This window comes from Drosophila innubila (assembly GCF_004354385.1).
Source record: "Drosophila innubila isolate TH190305 chromosome 2R unlocalized genomic scaffold, UK_Dinn_1.0 1_C_2R, whole genome shotgun sequence".
NCBI classification, from domain to species: Eukaryota; Metazoa; Arthropoda; class Insecta; order Diptera; family Drosophilidae; genus Drosophila; species Drosophila innubila.
In genome coordinates, this window is record NW_022995374.1 from 3,311,986 (window position 1) to 3,326,598 (window position 14,613).

Consider the following 14,613-nt stretch of genomic DNA (forward strand, 5'->3'; position numbering starts at 1 on the left):
TGTGTTTATTCTTTTCAGTCATTTGTGTCTGTTTTGGTTGTTGTTGTTGTTGTGCTTCAATGCTCATTTTATGTATTTACACTTTAAATGAATAATTTCCCATATATTCTGTGTTTGTCGTGTGTGCCATGCCATTTGCAATATAATTTATTTACAAACTTAATAACGCAATTAATTACCATAGGGTTTTCTGATTTTTTTGTTGTTGGCTTTTGCTCTCTCTTCGTTTATTTTTCTTTTCTATACTTATTGGTTTATTCAATTGGTAATTGGTAACAGTTACAATAACGATTGGTATGGACTGAAATTGGCTACTTATGCAAAAGTCTACTTATACGAGTATGTAAATATGTAGTCAAAAGTTTGATCCATTGAGATTATATCTGACAGCGATGCAAACATTTGCTTAATACCAAAAAAAATATCGAAATTAAATTAAATTGTTGCAGAGATTGGCCAATGATTGTATTTCTTGTTTTGTTTTTTTTTTTTTGGCAAGGCAAAGCATTAACTATGTATAAACTAACTTGAATAAAATACATAAACTAACAGTGTACTCAAACAAATCTTCAACTAATTTATTTATTATTTAAATACATGCTCAAAAGTGATAAAAAAAAACTGTACACAATTATGTAAAATGATGTTCAAGTAAACTTAAACTTATGTGTATTTAAACTCTTACTCTTTTGTTGTTGTTGTAAATGCCTTGCATACACACACATATATATTTCAATTAGATTATATAATATAATATATTGTGATTCGATTAAGTATGATTTTTACATAGTTTCTATTGAACTTAGCTTTAGATTTACGCTAGCTGTTATTCTGTTTCTTGTCATTTTTTTTGGTTTTTAATAAATTTGTTGTATGTATAAGTATTTATATAATCTTTGTTGTTCTTGTTTATTAAATACTAACATTGAAATAGCTTAAATAGGATTTTGTGTTATCATCATACCAGTACTTTACTAAATTTCCATTTTTGTTTCGCTTGCGCCATGATGTTGTATCGTATTTTAGGTTCTTAGGTCAAGAAAATGCGTCTGTGGCAGGAAATTAAAAGAGACGAAGAAAAGCCATTTGCATTTCGCGTTAGTAATGACCCAATCGGATGGGAGGCAGTTGGAAGTACTTACCTCACCACGACCGTGTTCAGCAGGAGACAGGGCGCCAGCATCGACCTAAATATGTGCGTAATGCGATCGGCCGAGGAGGTTTTGCGACGTGAGATTGCCGCCATATTGTCGCCTGCAAGTGACAGCGTAAATATACAATATACAATATACAATATATATGCAAAGAAAGATGTAGATATCAATTTGAATTAGAATTAGAATTTGTTTAGAATTACTGCAGGACTTTTTGATTATAATTTTAATAAGCTGCTGGCGTTGCATCGCTTACACAATTTGCATATTTGCATTTACACTTCTTATCGCTGGCATCAAGTGCGCGCGATGGCTATTTAAATGCTAAAATCACAAGAAATTCAATTTGGCCGCGAGGTGGCCATGCAAATTGCATGCAACTGCAACGTGCCACGCCCCCCTACTGTCTGTTTCTGCCCCTTTCCGTTGCTATTTCTTCATCGTTTTCTTGGCAATTTGCGCGCTAATGCAAAAATTTCCAGCAGCTGTTTAATCCGCGCTCAGTGAGATGCCAGCTGCTGTGAGATTCTCACCTTTTGATACAAAGACATAAATGCTGGCTGGCTCGGTGTTGCTGGCGGAGCAGGTGTAGTTGCCGGAGTCGGTGATTTGGGGCTCGCGTATGATAAGACGGCTCTGCGTTCGTGGCCCCGGTGTGGTCTCAATGGAAATGTCCCGCCTGGAGTCATAGTAGTTGATGAGACGATCGTTTTTCTGCCAGTACACGTACTGCGGTGGTGTTGGACTCTGAGAGTGAGAGAGAGAGAGGAAGAGAAGTAGCACGAAATGCAATGAGATGCAAATATTACGCATACGACTTTAAATGCAAATTGCTTTCATAACTGCAACACAGCAGTTTTTCAGTAGCTCTGATTGAATTGTGGCATGTGGCATGCGACAGGCTGCAGTTCTTTTTACTCACCTTCTCAATAATGCAAACCAAATTGATTGTTGAGCCCATGTCAACATGCAGTTCACCGGAGCCAAGTATGAACGCCTCGGGCACAACCACTTGAAGATTCACAAAGTGAGAAATAATTCCAGTCGGTGTCGAGACCTGTTTATAGAAAAGAAACGAGCAAATTCAATTATGACAGTTTGAAGTTGGTCAGACTTCGGAGTTAGTCACTTTACAAGTCAAAATTTTGATACAATTCTTCATGATTTTTTACAAAAAAATGAAAGGTCTCAGAATTAAGTTTAAAGTGCTGTTTTATACTAGTTACGATATAAGGAGTTGATTAAAAGTGAAAACTGGAAATTTAAAATTTTGAATTTTCAAAATTTCAAAGGACCCTTAGCATCGAAATCGATTTTTGGTCGAAAATAATCAAATTTTCTAAATGAACAAAATTTGAATGCAGAATGAATTTAGAGTCCAAATCATGACTAAAAAGACATTCCGCTTGAAAATCGGTTCAGTTTTTATCAAGTTATGACAGCTTGAAGTTGGTCAGACTTCGGAGTTAGTCACTTTACATGTCAAAATTTTTATCCAATTCTTCATGATTTTTTACAAAAAAATGAGAGGTCCCAGAATCAAGTTTAAAGTGTTGTTTTATACTAGTTACGATATAAGGAGTTGATTAAAAGTGAAAACTTGAGATTTAAAGTTTTGAATTTTCAAAATTTCAAAGGGGGGACCCTTAGCATCGATATCGAATCTTGGTCAAAAATAATAAAATTTTCTAAATGGACAAAATTTAAATACAGAATCAATTAAGAGGCCAAATCATGTTCAAAATGACATTCCGCTTGAAAATCGGTTAAGTTTTGATGAAGTTATGAGAAATCAAAGTTTTTGAAAATATGTCAAGGGGTTAGTATGGAAAATTGGATGAAAATTGGCTTAGAATCGAAAAAATATCAAATTTTCTAGATGATAAAAATTTAAATGCAGAATCAATTTAGAGGCTAAATCATGAAGAAATTGACATTCCGCTTGAAAATCGGTTAATTTTTGATGAAGTTATGAGAGATCAAAGTTTTTGAAAAAATGTCAAGGGGTAAGTATGGAAAATTGGATGATAGATGGCTTAGAATCAAAAAAATTACAAATTTTCTAGATGATCAAAATTTAAATGCAGAGTCAATTTCGAGACCAAACCATGAATAAAATGACATTCCGCTTGAAAATCGGCTAATTTTTGATGAAGTTATGAGAGATCAAAGTTTTTGAAAAAATGTCAAGGGGTATGTATGGAAAATTGGATAATAGACGGCTTAGAATCGAAAAAATATCAAATTTTCTAGATGATAAAAAATTAAATGCAGAGTAAATTTAGAGGCAAAATCATGATCAAAATGACATTCCGCTTAAAAATCGGTTAATTTTTGATTAAGTTATGAGAGATCAAAGTTTTTGAAAAAATGTCAAGGGGTAAGTATGGAAAATTGGATGATGGATCGCTTAGAATTGAAAAAATATCAAATTTTCTATATGATACAAATTTAAATGCAGGATTAATTAAGAGGCCAAATCATGTTCAAAATGACATTCCGCTTGAAAATCTGTTTAGTTTTAAACAGGTTATGACAGTTTGAAGTTGGTCAGACTTCGGAGTTCGTCACTTTACAAGTCAAAATTATTTATTCAATTCTTCATGATTTTTTGAATAAAAAAGGAAAGGTCTCAGAATCAAGTTTAAAGTGTTGTTTTATACTAGTTACGATATAAGGAGTTGATTAAAAGTGAAAACTTGAGATTTAAAGTTTTGAATTTTCAAAATTTCAAAGGGGGGACCCTTAGCATCGAAATCGATTTTTGGTCGAAAATAATTAAATTTTCTAAATGAATAAAATTTGAATGCAGAATAAATTTAGAGTCTAAGTCATGATTAAAATGACATTCCGCTTGAAAATCGGTTCAGTTTTGACAAAGTTATGACGGTTTGACTTTGGTCAGACTTTGGATCTAGCTCTTTACAAGTCAAAATTATCGTTCAATTTACCATGATTCATACTCCCAATCGTATTCGTATTCGTATTCGTTTTAGCATTGGTTCTAATCAACTCGAATGTTAATGCATCAGTAAACTCTGAGTCAGAGTTGTTCTAAGCATTAAGGTTTCTTCTGTTCACTCCCTTTCTTCCTTACTCCCTTTCACTCTTCCATTCTTCTCGTTGCCGTCTTGCTGCAACGGTTTTGACTGCCAGAAATGTTGCACTCATTGAAATGCAAATCAAACAATTTCAATTTGGCACGCAAAATGAAACAAAAACGAGTATTTTCTATATAAGTGGAAAAGTGCTCTGCGTTTCCTACACGTTTCAGTCCGAAATATCCGGCGGGCAGCAGCAGCAGCAACAACAGCAATTGCATCAGCAACTGCAATCCAAAAGGAAAATAATCATTTTGGCATATTTGCATGCAATCCTCGTAGCCCGAACATCCGACTCGACTGTCCGCCAGACACGGACTGACTCTATAGCTGCTGCATGTGACTCTCCATATTGAAATTGCTAGCAAACAATTTTGAAATTGAAGCCAGGTTTTTGAAGCTGCCTTAGTCCTTGGTCCTTAGCCGTAGTTCAGATTGTAAGTTGTCTCAGGGACTCAGGAGTCTGGACTCAGGACTCAGGACTCGCGACTGCACAAACAGAGAGCTACTGTCAAGTGTCCATTTCAGGCGTTTTTCCAACTTTGTTGCTTTTCGGTTAGTTGTCTTCCTGCTGCTGTCGTACTTTGATTGTTTTTTTCCATTCTTTCTTTTTTTTTTGTTTTTTTTGTGGGAAACACGCCTCTTAACAAAACGTATATCTGCATGACTTTCGGCTTTGTCTGCTGTCTGTTTGGTAACTTTTGCATTACTTTGCATGTATGTCAGCACACACACACACACACACACACACACACACACACACACACACACACACACACATCCTTAGTGATTGGGGCGTGTGTGCAAGTCACTGGCTAAATTTGTCAATGTCCAGTTTATCTGGCAGCCTTGGCGTCTGCGCCTGACAGCCACATGGTTTCGGCTGGCCGGCGAGCCTGTCAACGTCAGCGAACATGTGACACGGCACAGGGAACAGGACACAGAACACAGGAACATACTACTACACATAGACAAGGACATGGACTCCACTCGAGTGCGGATGCAGCTGGTGAGATGCACAGACGCCCAGCATTTGCCTTAAATCGAAATTTTGCATACGCATGTATGTATGTATGTATTTATGTATGTATTCGTGCATTTGCATATTACAATTAAATCATGTGCCGTGTAAAAATCGACAGTGATGTGAAATCAGCGAAACCGAAAAGCCCCAAAAACCTCAATATTGCGTATACGACGCATACGCACAGTACACACTGCACTGAAAAAAATAACTAACTTATAAAATCGAAAACATAAAATAAGACCATTTTAAGATCAAATTACTCATACTTAGAATATTAATTAAGATATCACAATTTTTAATATAAGTATAAAAATTTTAAATATTTAGAAAAATATAAATAAATATGTCATAATATATTTCAAGCGAATAACTGTTTCGTGACGCTGTGGTTAGAGTCGTCTGTTCTCTCCCACTCATTCCAAGAAAAATCTTAGTAAAGGAATGATTTTAAAATTTTTGTAAATCAAAATAAAAAAAAATAAAAATATATGTATTTAAAAATCTTCCAAATTTGTTTATTTGTTGTCTTAAATTTTAAGAATATTTATTCTTTTAATAAGAACTTGGTCTGGGTCAAGATGTGTTTTCTAACATGAAGAATTTTATGCTCTCAACGCATTTTTAAGACCAACATTTTTAGTTTTGAGACCAAAATGTTGATTATAGAACATTATTTATTTTTTTCAGTGTACCGATGCCCCAAACGGAGCATATGCAAATGCACTTTAGTTCATTTCAACTGCATTGCATGCATAAAATATGGAATGGCCAACCCCGCAATCTTTCATTGCTCATTCCCCTTTCCCAGTTATTTCCTTTCCGTTCCTTTGCTCTCACACTCACCTGACACTCGTACATGCCGTGATCCCGGCGTTGCACAAACTTTATCTGTAGCGTCCACATGTTGGAGCCGGGCGTGTGCAGTATCGCGAAACGCTCATCGTTTGTATAGAGCTGGGCGCCTGAGGATAATATATGCCAGTCCCGTCGGCGTATCCAAGAAATTTGATTCTGTTGCAAGTTATAAAAAATAATGAAATACAGTAAATGTAGAATCACACACACACACACACACGCACACAAATAATATACATATTATCGATTTTGCATTGCCTGAAGAGAATACACACTTTTTAACATGCAAAACAACAGCAAGGAATAAAATGTTAATTGCAAAAGCGCATAAAAGTATGCTATACAAAAACAAATTACAACTCACACGTACACGAAACAAGCTCATGCAATTAGCGAAACATATTGTCAACCCATGGCCGCCATTTTACAATAAAAGTGATTATAAAAAGCACTTCAACAGGCTGTCTGTGTGTGTATGTGTGTGTGTGTGTGTGTGTTGTCCATACCACAATTATGTATTATAGAAATAAATTAAAATGTCGCATAACATAGCTGGCTGGTTGCGGCGTGTTGAGGTCAAAATAAGTTGTTATTTAATTGCATTTTAATAGCAGACCAACTGACCTCTGAACTCAGGTTGTTATTGTTATCGAATCGTATCGAATTTCAACAAATTCTGTAGTTTCAGCTGTTGTCTGTTGACACAATTGAGGTGAAATAATCAAGAGTATAGAAGTGATATGAACTCTGCTTTGATTAATTGATATTTTGGCACATGCCTGGCCCAATTATAGCTATGTCCGTTGTGTTAGGCTGTGTTGCGTGTCACATTTGAGCATTTAATTGCTGAATGTCAAACAAAGTGTACTAAACAATGTCATGCCGAAACGTTTTCTGCCTTTCAGCTGCAAATTAAGCCCGTATTTGTATACGAGTCTCGTGCTCAACTCTGGCCAAACAAATTGGACTTTTGCGTGCCCGAGAAATGAACTAAACTACAAATAAGCAAAGAACTAAATAGCAAAATGATTTAACTTAAATGCTATATAATTAAAAAATGAGTATAAAAATGGAAATGCATTTAAAATAGCTGTAGCTGTGTAGTGTATTTAGCTGTAAAGCGGAATAAATTCAATTTGCAGCGTCTAAACAAAATGCAAGCTGAATATGCCAGCTATGCGGTGGCAGTGGCAGTGGCATTGTGCGGTGGCAGCCATTGTTGCATGCATGAAAACGATTACAACGCTTAGCAGAAGTGCCAAGGAATGGGGCACAACTATAGAGACAGAGACAAAAACAAACCCAATTTACACCCACTCTATCCACGCCGGAGACCTTGCAGACCAGAAAGGCGGTGCCACCCAGCTGGACGGTCGTATTGTGCGCCATCAGCTGTTGGAATAAAACAACCAGTAAAAGAAAGATAGAGAGAAAAAAAGAGAGAAGAGCAAAGACAAGACAAAAAGTTAAAAGTTCATTTTTTATGTGTTGCCTGCAAAAAAGAACGTAAAAACGTAGAATGTAATGTGGAAAGAGAGAATATTTAAGCCAAATGTTAGCCACGTCGCACAATTAGTCAGCGGAATAGAAGGACGGCATGTAAAATATATTAGAATAAGCGCGATCTAAAGCAATACTCGTAGCTCCATTTGGGGTGCCAAAGGAAGGCAATTGCGGTTGTGGCATGCCTCTGCTATTTGGATAATTAGATTCGTAGTCGAAGGCAGTGCGAATGAAATATAAATAAGCACTAAAGATTAATTTGACTTGGCTCGTCTTCATGTTCTATGGTAATTAGCATTATCCTGGCCCACTATTTGCATGTCCTTCGTGCGTTTCTTCGTTTCTCGTGCCATCAAATTAGCATATTGATAAACTAAAAGTTTATTATTTACTTCCAGTCTGGCTAACACCATCGTTTGGCCAATTGTGCACTTGCCACACGTATTTGCTGCATTGGATTCGATTTGAATTTAAAATACACTTGAATGCACTTCATCGTTGCAGCAGTCAGTGAAATAGATGTTGAAGCAATCTGTCATTGGAGTCGACTTACCTCACTGTCCTCGAACATGGGACTGTCGCTCGAGTCGAGATTATTATCCAATTTTGAGTCGGCATTTATACCGCCGCGCATCCATAGCTTCTTCCAGTCGTTATCTGTGAGTATTGACTTTTGATCTGTAATCAGAGAGAAGACGACAAAGGCAATGTGAGACAAGAGACTGCAGGCACAAATTGCGTTAAAGGTCACTCGGAGCACTCAGCTGTATAGTCGAGTTGAAGATAGAGACTGACTTTGAGTTGGCCAAGGCAATCAGTAAATGCATGGCAATCCTTTTCCCTCCCAAATAATCGTTTGAACAGACTGCAATTGTCAAATATCCCTGACCTTTAACCTATTCACCTGCTGCTCTGCCTGCGAGCAGCCAAATACTGTTGAAATAATAAAGCATTTGATTGACATCACAAACTCAGCGTGTTATTTACGATTATTGCCCCGACATGGCATTTATTGATTTCACTTGTCGCTTGTCATCCACACACACACACCCATACACACACACACACATGCTCAATAATAGAACAAAGTAGAGAGCAAACGCTTTCATTGTCCTTGCTTATTTTGTTGATCACGCAATGCGGCACACTCATATCTAATACTTCTATAATTACATCAGCCAAGCTCGAGCTTTTAATTAATAATTCTATTTAGCTTTTTTTAAAAGTTTGAAAATTTCATAAAAATACTCCCTAAAGAAAATTTGCCATAGAATTTTTGATGCTTGCTTTACCAAAAATAAATCCTATTTGTGGTCATAAAAAAAGGAAAGAGAACGTAAAGGTATATTGAAAAAAAATTACTTTGGGTGCGGCTTGTTAATTGAAAATAAGAAAAATAAAGGAAACTATCAATTTGTCTGGGTGAACAGAATAAGAAAATATTAAGAATGACACGCCCTTGGTTAACATTAAGCCAGGCGAAAATGAAAGACAAATTAAAGTTAGATTAAAAGCTTAAATAAATGTTGAAAATTTTATAGCTTAAATTACTTGAAGAGTATTTGCTAGTCGAGTAGTTTTCAAGTACTCTTTTGCTTGGCCATTAGTTTACAATTTCAAAGCAAAGTTAGGCAATTTATTAAGTATACGCCCCATGCTAATTTTAATCAGCCAACTAAAATTCTCAAGTCAATGTGGACGCTAATAAGCAAACTTTGATTGCCCTGGAAACCCTGTCGAGTGGTCAGACCTCAAGCTGAAATTAAATTTACGCCGTCTTTAACTTCAAGACGATTATATACAGTATATATATATTTTTAATGCGCTGCGTGCTCAAGCAGGTGGAATATGAATAACTGAAAGACGGCCATATTATTAACTCAATGGGGTTGCAGCGGCGTAAGTCTTACTGCGGTGAGCTATAAAATGGAATTTAATCAATCAATCAATCAGCGGTGCGTAATACAGGAAAAACTTTCAAGCAGCCAACACATGAGCTTGGCCTTGAGCCTCAAACTCCCCTCTCAGCCCCCCTCCCAACCCCTCTCAGCTCCCCAGCTTGTCGGCACAATTTGTTGTGTGAAAAATCGAAGTAAGTAGAAGCAGAAAATGCGCAACTACTTGCTCTTTATCCGCTCCACTGTCTGCCTCCCGATTTCCTTTTCCTTTTGCGTTTTTTCCTGTAATCCATAAAACACAGCGAAGCGAGTTCGCCTCGCACTTTTATTGCCTCGTAAATTTTTATAGTTCATACTTTAGGCATGCGTATGCAATCACACACACACACACTCACACCTATACCATATTCGTATACGTATGTGTGCGCTATCTGTGTAAACGTCTTTGCCTTTGCCCTGCACTTGTATTTGTTATTGAATCTGTATTCGCATTCGCATTCGTATTCCTATTTGTTTAGTACATGCGCTATGTCCTTTGTTAGTGCCGTGTAATTTATGCGGCTGTTTTGCTCTCTGACGTCAAAGTTTGTGGTCACGCTGCATTGAGTTTAAATTCATTGAGAATCATGTATGCGAGTATTTATTATCTGTGCCAGCATATTAAAAGCATGCAGACAATAACAACGCGCCATTAATAACAAACAAAATATGCCAACAGCACAACAAAAGGCGGCCACTCAACCACTCAACCACTCGACCACTTTATGATGGGTCAGGTCGATTTTTTGTGGTCAACAAACAAACAAACAAACAGCAAAAAAATAAAGAGAAGAAAGAAAGAAAAATATGTATAAATAAATATACTATATATATATATATATATGGCATAAACATATAATTCTGATGCAAAGAGCCAAAAATATAAATTCTTTATCTTTTTGCATTTGTATGCATGACAGCAACAGAGACACACACACACACATACATGCGCAACTGACAAGTCAAAATATATTGCGCATGTAAAGAGGAATGTAAATGTTCAGACAAATATCGTACACAAATACAAATACAAACACAAAAGCCAACATTTTGCCCCGCCCCGCGTCTAAGGTCAAGTGCCTGCCCCACTATTAATGTGTATGTGTGTGTGTGTGTGTGAGTCTAAATGCGATAATAGTAAAAAAACACGCACAACTAATAAAATGGCTAAAGTCGCGTATTTCAACGCGTCGCTTTCTTGTAGCTTTCTTTTGCTTTCACTCGCTTTTTTTTATTTTTTGGCTGCTTTTGGTCGCTCTCTACGTGCGCATGTCAGTTGCCAGCGGCTTAGGCGTGTGAATTATATTATGCCTGAAAGTAGGCAACAGTAATAAAACTTGCGCAAAAAGCAATAGAAAATGGCGACCAATGACGCCCATCGGCCACCCGCAACCGGATGTGTTGCAAAAATATCAAAAACCAAAAGAAAAAAAGAAAAAAAAGAAAAATACTATGTTCGTTTGCTTTTCATTTATTTCCCCTACTCGCCGTCTTGGCTGGGCTACTAAAAAGCGATAAATAATGAAGTCAGCAAGTGCGAGTGGCGTGGCTTGCATGTTTATTATTAATAATAAATATTTCTTGTCAATCTTGCGAGCGTTTAAGTTGTATGGCCTCTTGACACGACACATGAACTTTTGATAGCGTTCTTGCTATTCTTGTTATTATTTTCGTGGCTGTTGCTGTTGCTGTCCTGCTGCGTACATGTCATGTTAATTTATCTGTCTTTTACTTGGCCGCAAAACACTTTATTATTTTACACGTCTTCCCTTTCTTCACTGTTTGTGCTTTGTCTAATCTTCAACCCATTGACTTTCCACGGCGTATGCGTAATATTTTAATACGCTGCCAATATGTTGGTGTTGTCTGCCGACAGCTAAGCCAGAAAGCTGCTTAACTCGACGCTCCTTTGGCAGCGTGGCCAAAGTGCTTAGCAGTTTTTAAGCTGCCTGCCTCAGCTGGAGTCTCTGTCTCCGTCTCCGTCTCCATCTCCGTCAAATGCTGTCAGCAATAACCTGAGCTCAACCCGGTAAGCTAAAGATCGCGCGTCTAGCTTTACAAATACCACGAGCTTATTATTAAAAGCACTAAGAAAATTTGCGAAATAGCGCAATTTACGTAGCATTAGAAGAGGTAACTCGGCAGCAGGAAAGGCAAACTCATTTGCACTTGAAACATGAGCGCGAGTGTAAATACGAGTAAAAGGCAAAGGGCGAAAGAGCACAAGAAAAAAAAGAAGGAAAGCAAAACAAAATATTGCAAATGTGAGTTGTTTATCCGTACATGGGTTTGAGTGTGTGCGTGTGTGTGTGTGTGTGTGACCTTGAAGCCGGCAAATATGCAGAGAGACAGACATTTAGACGTTGAGACAGAGAGACTGACAGAGAAGTTGACACGTGTGTTTTAGCTGCTCTTGTTGCCTGTCAGCTGAAAAGTGCTTAGCTGACTTTACTCTTTTAATACCCTTGCAAAGGGTCTTATAATTTTTCCATGAATAATTTAATTTAAGTATAAAAATAGATGCAAAATAAATTGCTAAGAATATTAACTTAAAGAAGCTGTTGAATTTAGATTCTTGTAAATATCGATATTTCGCATTGAATGAATATAACTCGTTTGTAGCCCTAAAAAAATCGTTTTTCTTATTCAGTACGCTAAGATTTGCATGTTGACTCCAGAGAAAAACTTCCCTGAGTCGTATGCATAAACAATTTAAGTTAAAAACGAATCAAGACATGTTATCACTTAATATAAATAGTTTGACAATTATGTGTATAGCTATCATGTGTTGGAACAGATAGTATTTGTTTACTATATCATATAGCTGTCATACAAACGATCTCTTCTATAAGAGTATTATATTTTTGGCGTGCTGCATGAATGTTTCTTTAATTTTGTTCTATTTTCTTTGGGTTCTGGCCATAAGTCAACGAATAGAGAAAACTCGAATGTTGCTGAGCATTTGTTTGCCAGCTCCAATATTTGTGGAATGAAGTTCAACTCTCTCGACATTTTGCGAATAAAAATTACACGCTTACTTTACTTTTGCCACGCCCCTCTTTATTATATTTTGAGCATTATTTGCATAGCTCACAGCGCACTTTAAAAGTCAATTTAAAAAAGTTTCGCATTGTGTGTCTGTTGTCTTTTTTACAGTTGCTATTGCTGTTTTTGTACAGATTTTTCTGGCCACAAGGCGTGGCAATAAATTTTCAATTTCTGCGCTGTCACGCGAGCAGTTCCCAGTACCCAGTTCTCGGTTCCCAGTCTTCAATTCTCAGTTCCCGGAGGCTGCGTAATGAGCGGCCCGCGACCTGATAAGGTGTCGCCGTTGCTACGTTGATAATTTATGCGTAACGCGTTTGGCCAGCCAACAACAACAATAACATAAAGCCGGAATAAAAAATTGAAGAAGTGGCAACACACTCAGGCTCCACGTGGGGCTTTTAGGTCAAAAGCAAAGCCACAAGGGCAACAGTAGCAACAACAATATCAACAACAACAACAAATGGCGGGTCGCCTTAACGCTAATCTCTCCCCTGTGTATTTTTCATTATCCTTATTATTTGTGAATGTTACGTGTTGGTCATAACTTAGCGGGGCTAACGATGCGTATACGTGACGCCGCTCAGCACTCACACTCACACACACACACACACACTCACACTCACACAAAAGCGTTTGGGTGTGCCCTGCTTTTAGGCGCCTTTCGTCCATTTAAAGCAAATTAGCAAAAGGTCAAAAACTCGACAATGCCGCGAGCTCTAAAAGCTGCGAACTCTGATGAAAAATTAATAATTGTTTGCCAAGCAATTGCCGTTGCGGCTTTAAAATGTTTACCTGCATTGTTTGGCCGTCTAAAAAAAACTTTTGCTCAAATACATAAAGATACGCGAAAAACCAAAACGTAAACGAAAATGAAAACGAAACTCGAGAAAACTGTAACGGAGCCACTTGAGTGTCCCAACTGTCCTGTCTGTCTGTCCGCCTGTCTGTTATAGCTGTTTGCCTTGGCAATCCATTTACAAAATGAATGGCAAACATTAAAGTATTCTATACAATATTTCAACGTCTTCTATTAATCTAAATACGCGGATTTTGAGTGAAAGTTTTAGCCGCAGGTGAATACTTAGCGCTGAAGTTGACTGGAATTTAACGCGCTGCTGGCATAATAAAATGTTCTAGCATAATAAATACGTAAATTGGTAAAGTTGTTAACCCCCCCCACTGTTTGAGATTAGGCTTTTAATTGCGAGGCGTTGGCCCTAAAGGCATTCAGTTTATTTTAGCAAAGAGTTTGTTGCATGCAAATAATAAAATAATAAAATAAACTGCTGCATACTTTGAGGAGCGCGTGAAAATTTCATTTGCCATTTGCAATATATAAGTTTAATTTAAGTTGTTGTAAATAATAACAGAATAATTTAATAAACAAAATTAATAATAAAAAAAAAAAAGCCATTTGCAATTGAATTGTCAGAATTAATTAAACAATTGCTGGCTATTGTTTTTTTGTGGTGTGTGTTGTTAGGACTCACCTGGCTCTAAGGTGGTGGCCAAGAGCAGCGTTGGCAGGCAGAGCAGCAAGATGCGCAGTTCCATTAAATGCAGCGGCACACGCAGCAGCCGCTGTCGCAGCAGCCGTGGCAGCAACATTTGTGGCAACCCTCTGTTTACGTTTGCGTGTTGAGCAACAACAACAACTTCCGCTATTCTACGTCTGCTTCTTCTTGTGGCGTTTTCAACTGCAACAACAACAACAACTAGAGCAGACAACGGCACATCGATGCGTTGCCTTCGACTGATGTTGCTGCTTTTAGTGTTGCCTACTTATTAGGGTTAATGGCTTTTTGAATGAACGCGCTGTTTCCTTTCAGCAATGGCGTTCACAATGCCACAACACCCTAACACACACACACACACACATATGTTGTGTCTCTTATATTTGTAGTTGTTGTTGTCTGACTGATGCGCTGATAAATGATGCTGTTGCTGTTGTTACTTCTTCTTCGATGTGCAGTGCAGCCTTTTCTTTA

General features: G+C 37.3%; 1 protein-coding gene across 1 annotated transcript; it reads right to left on the bottom strand.

Moving 5' to 3' along the window:
- Positions 1 to 985: 985 nt before the first annotated feature.
- Positions 986 to 14,504, bottom strand: LOC117785938 (hemicentin-2). The gene is made up of 9 exons (XM_034624216.1): positions 14,501 to 14,504; positions 14,116 to 14,406; positions 8,194 to 8,318; positions 7,440 to 7,529; positions 6,126 to 6,293; positions 2,077 to 2,211; positions 1,688 to 1,901; positions 1,143 to 1,254; positions 986 to 1,049 (listed from the first exon to the last, which is right to left on the bottom strand). The coding sequence occupies exons 1-9, from the start codon at positions 14,502 to 14,504 to the stop codon at positions 1,031 to 1,033; spliced, it is 1,158 nt and encodes a 385-aa protein (XP_034480107.1). The 3' UTR covers positions 986 to 1,030.
- Between the last annotated feature and the right edge of the window lie 109 nt (positions 14,505 to 14,613).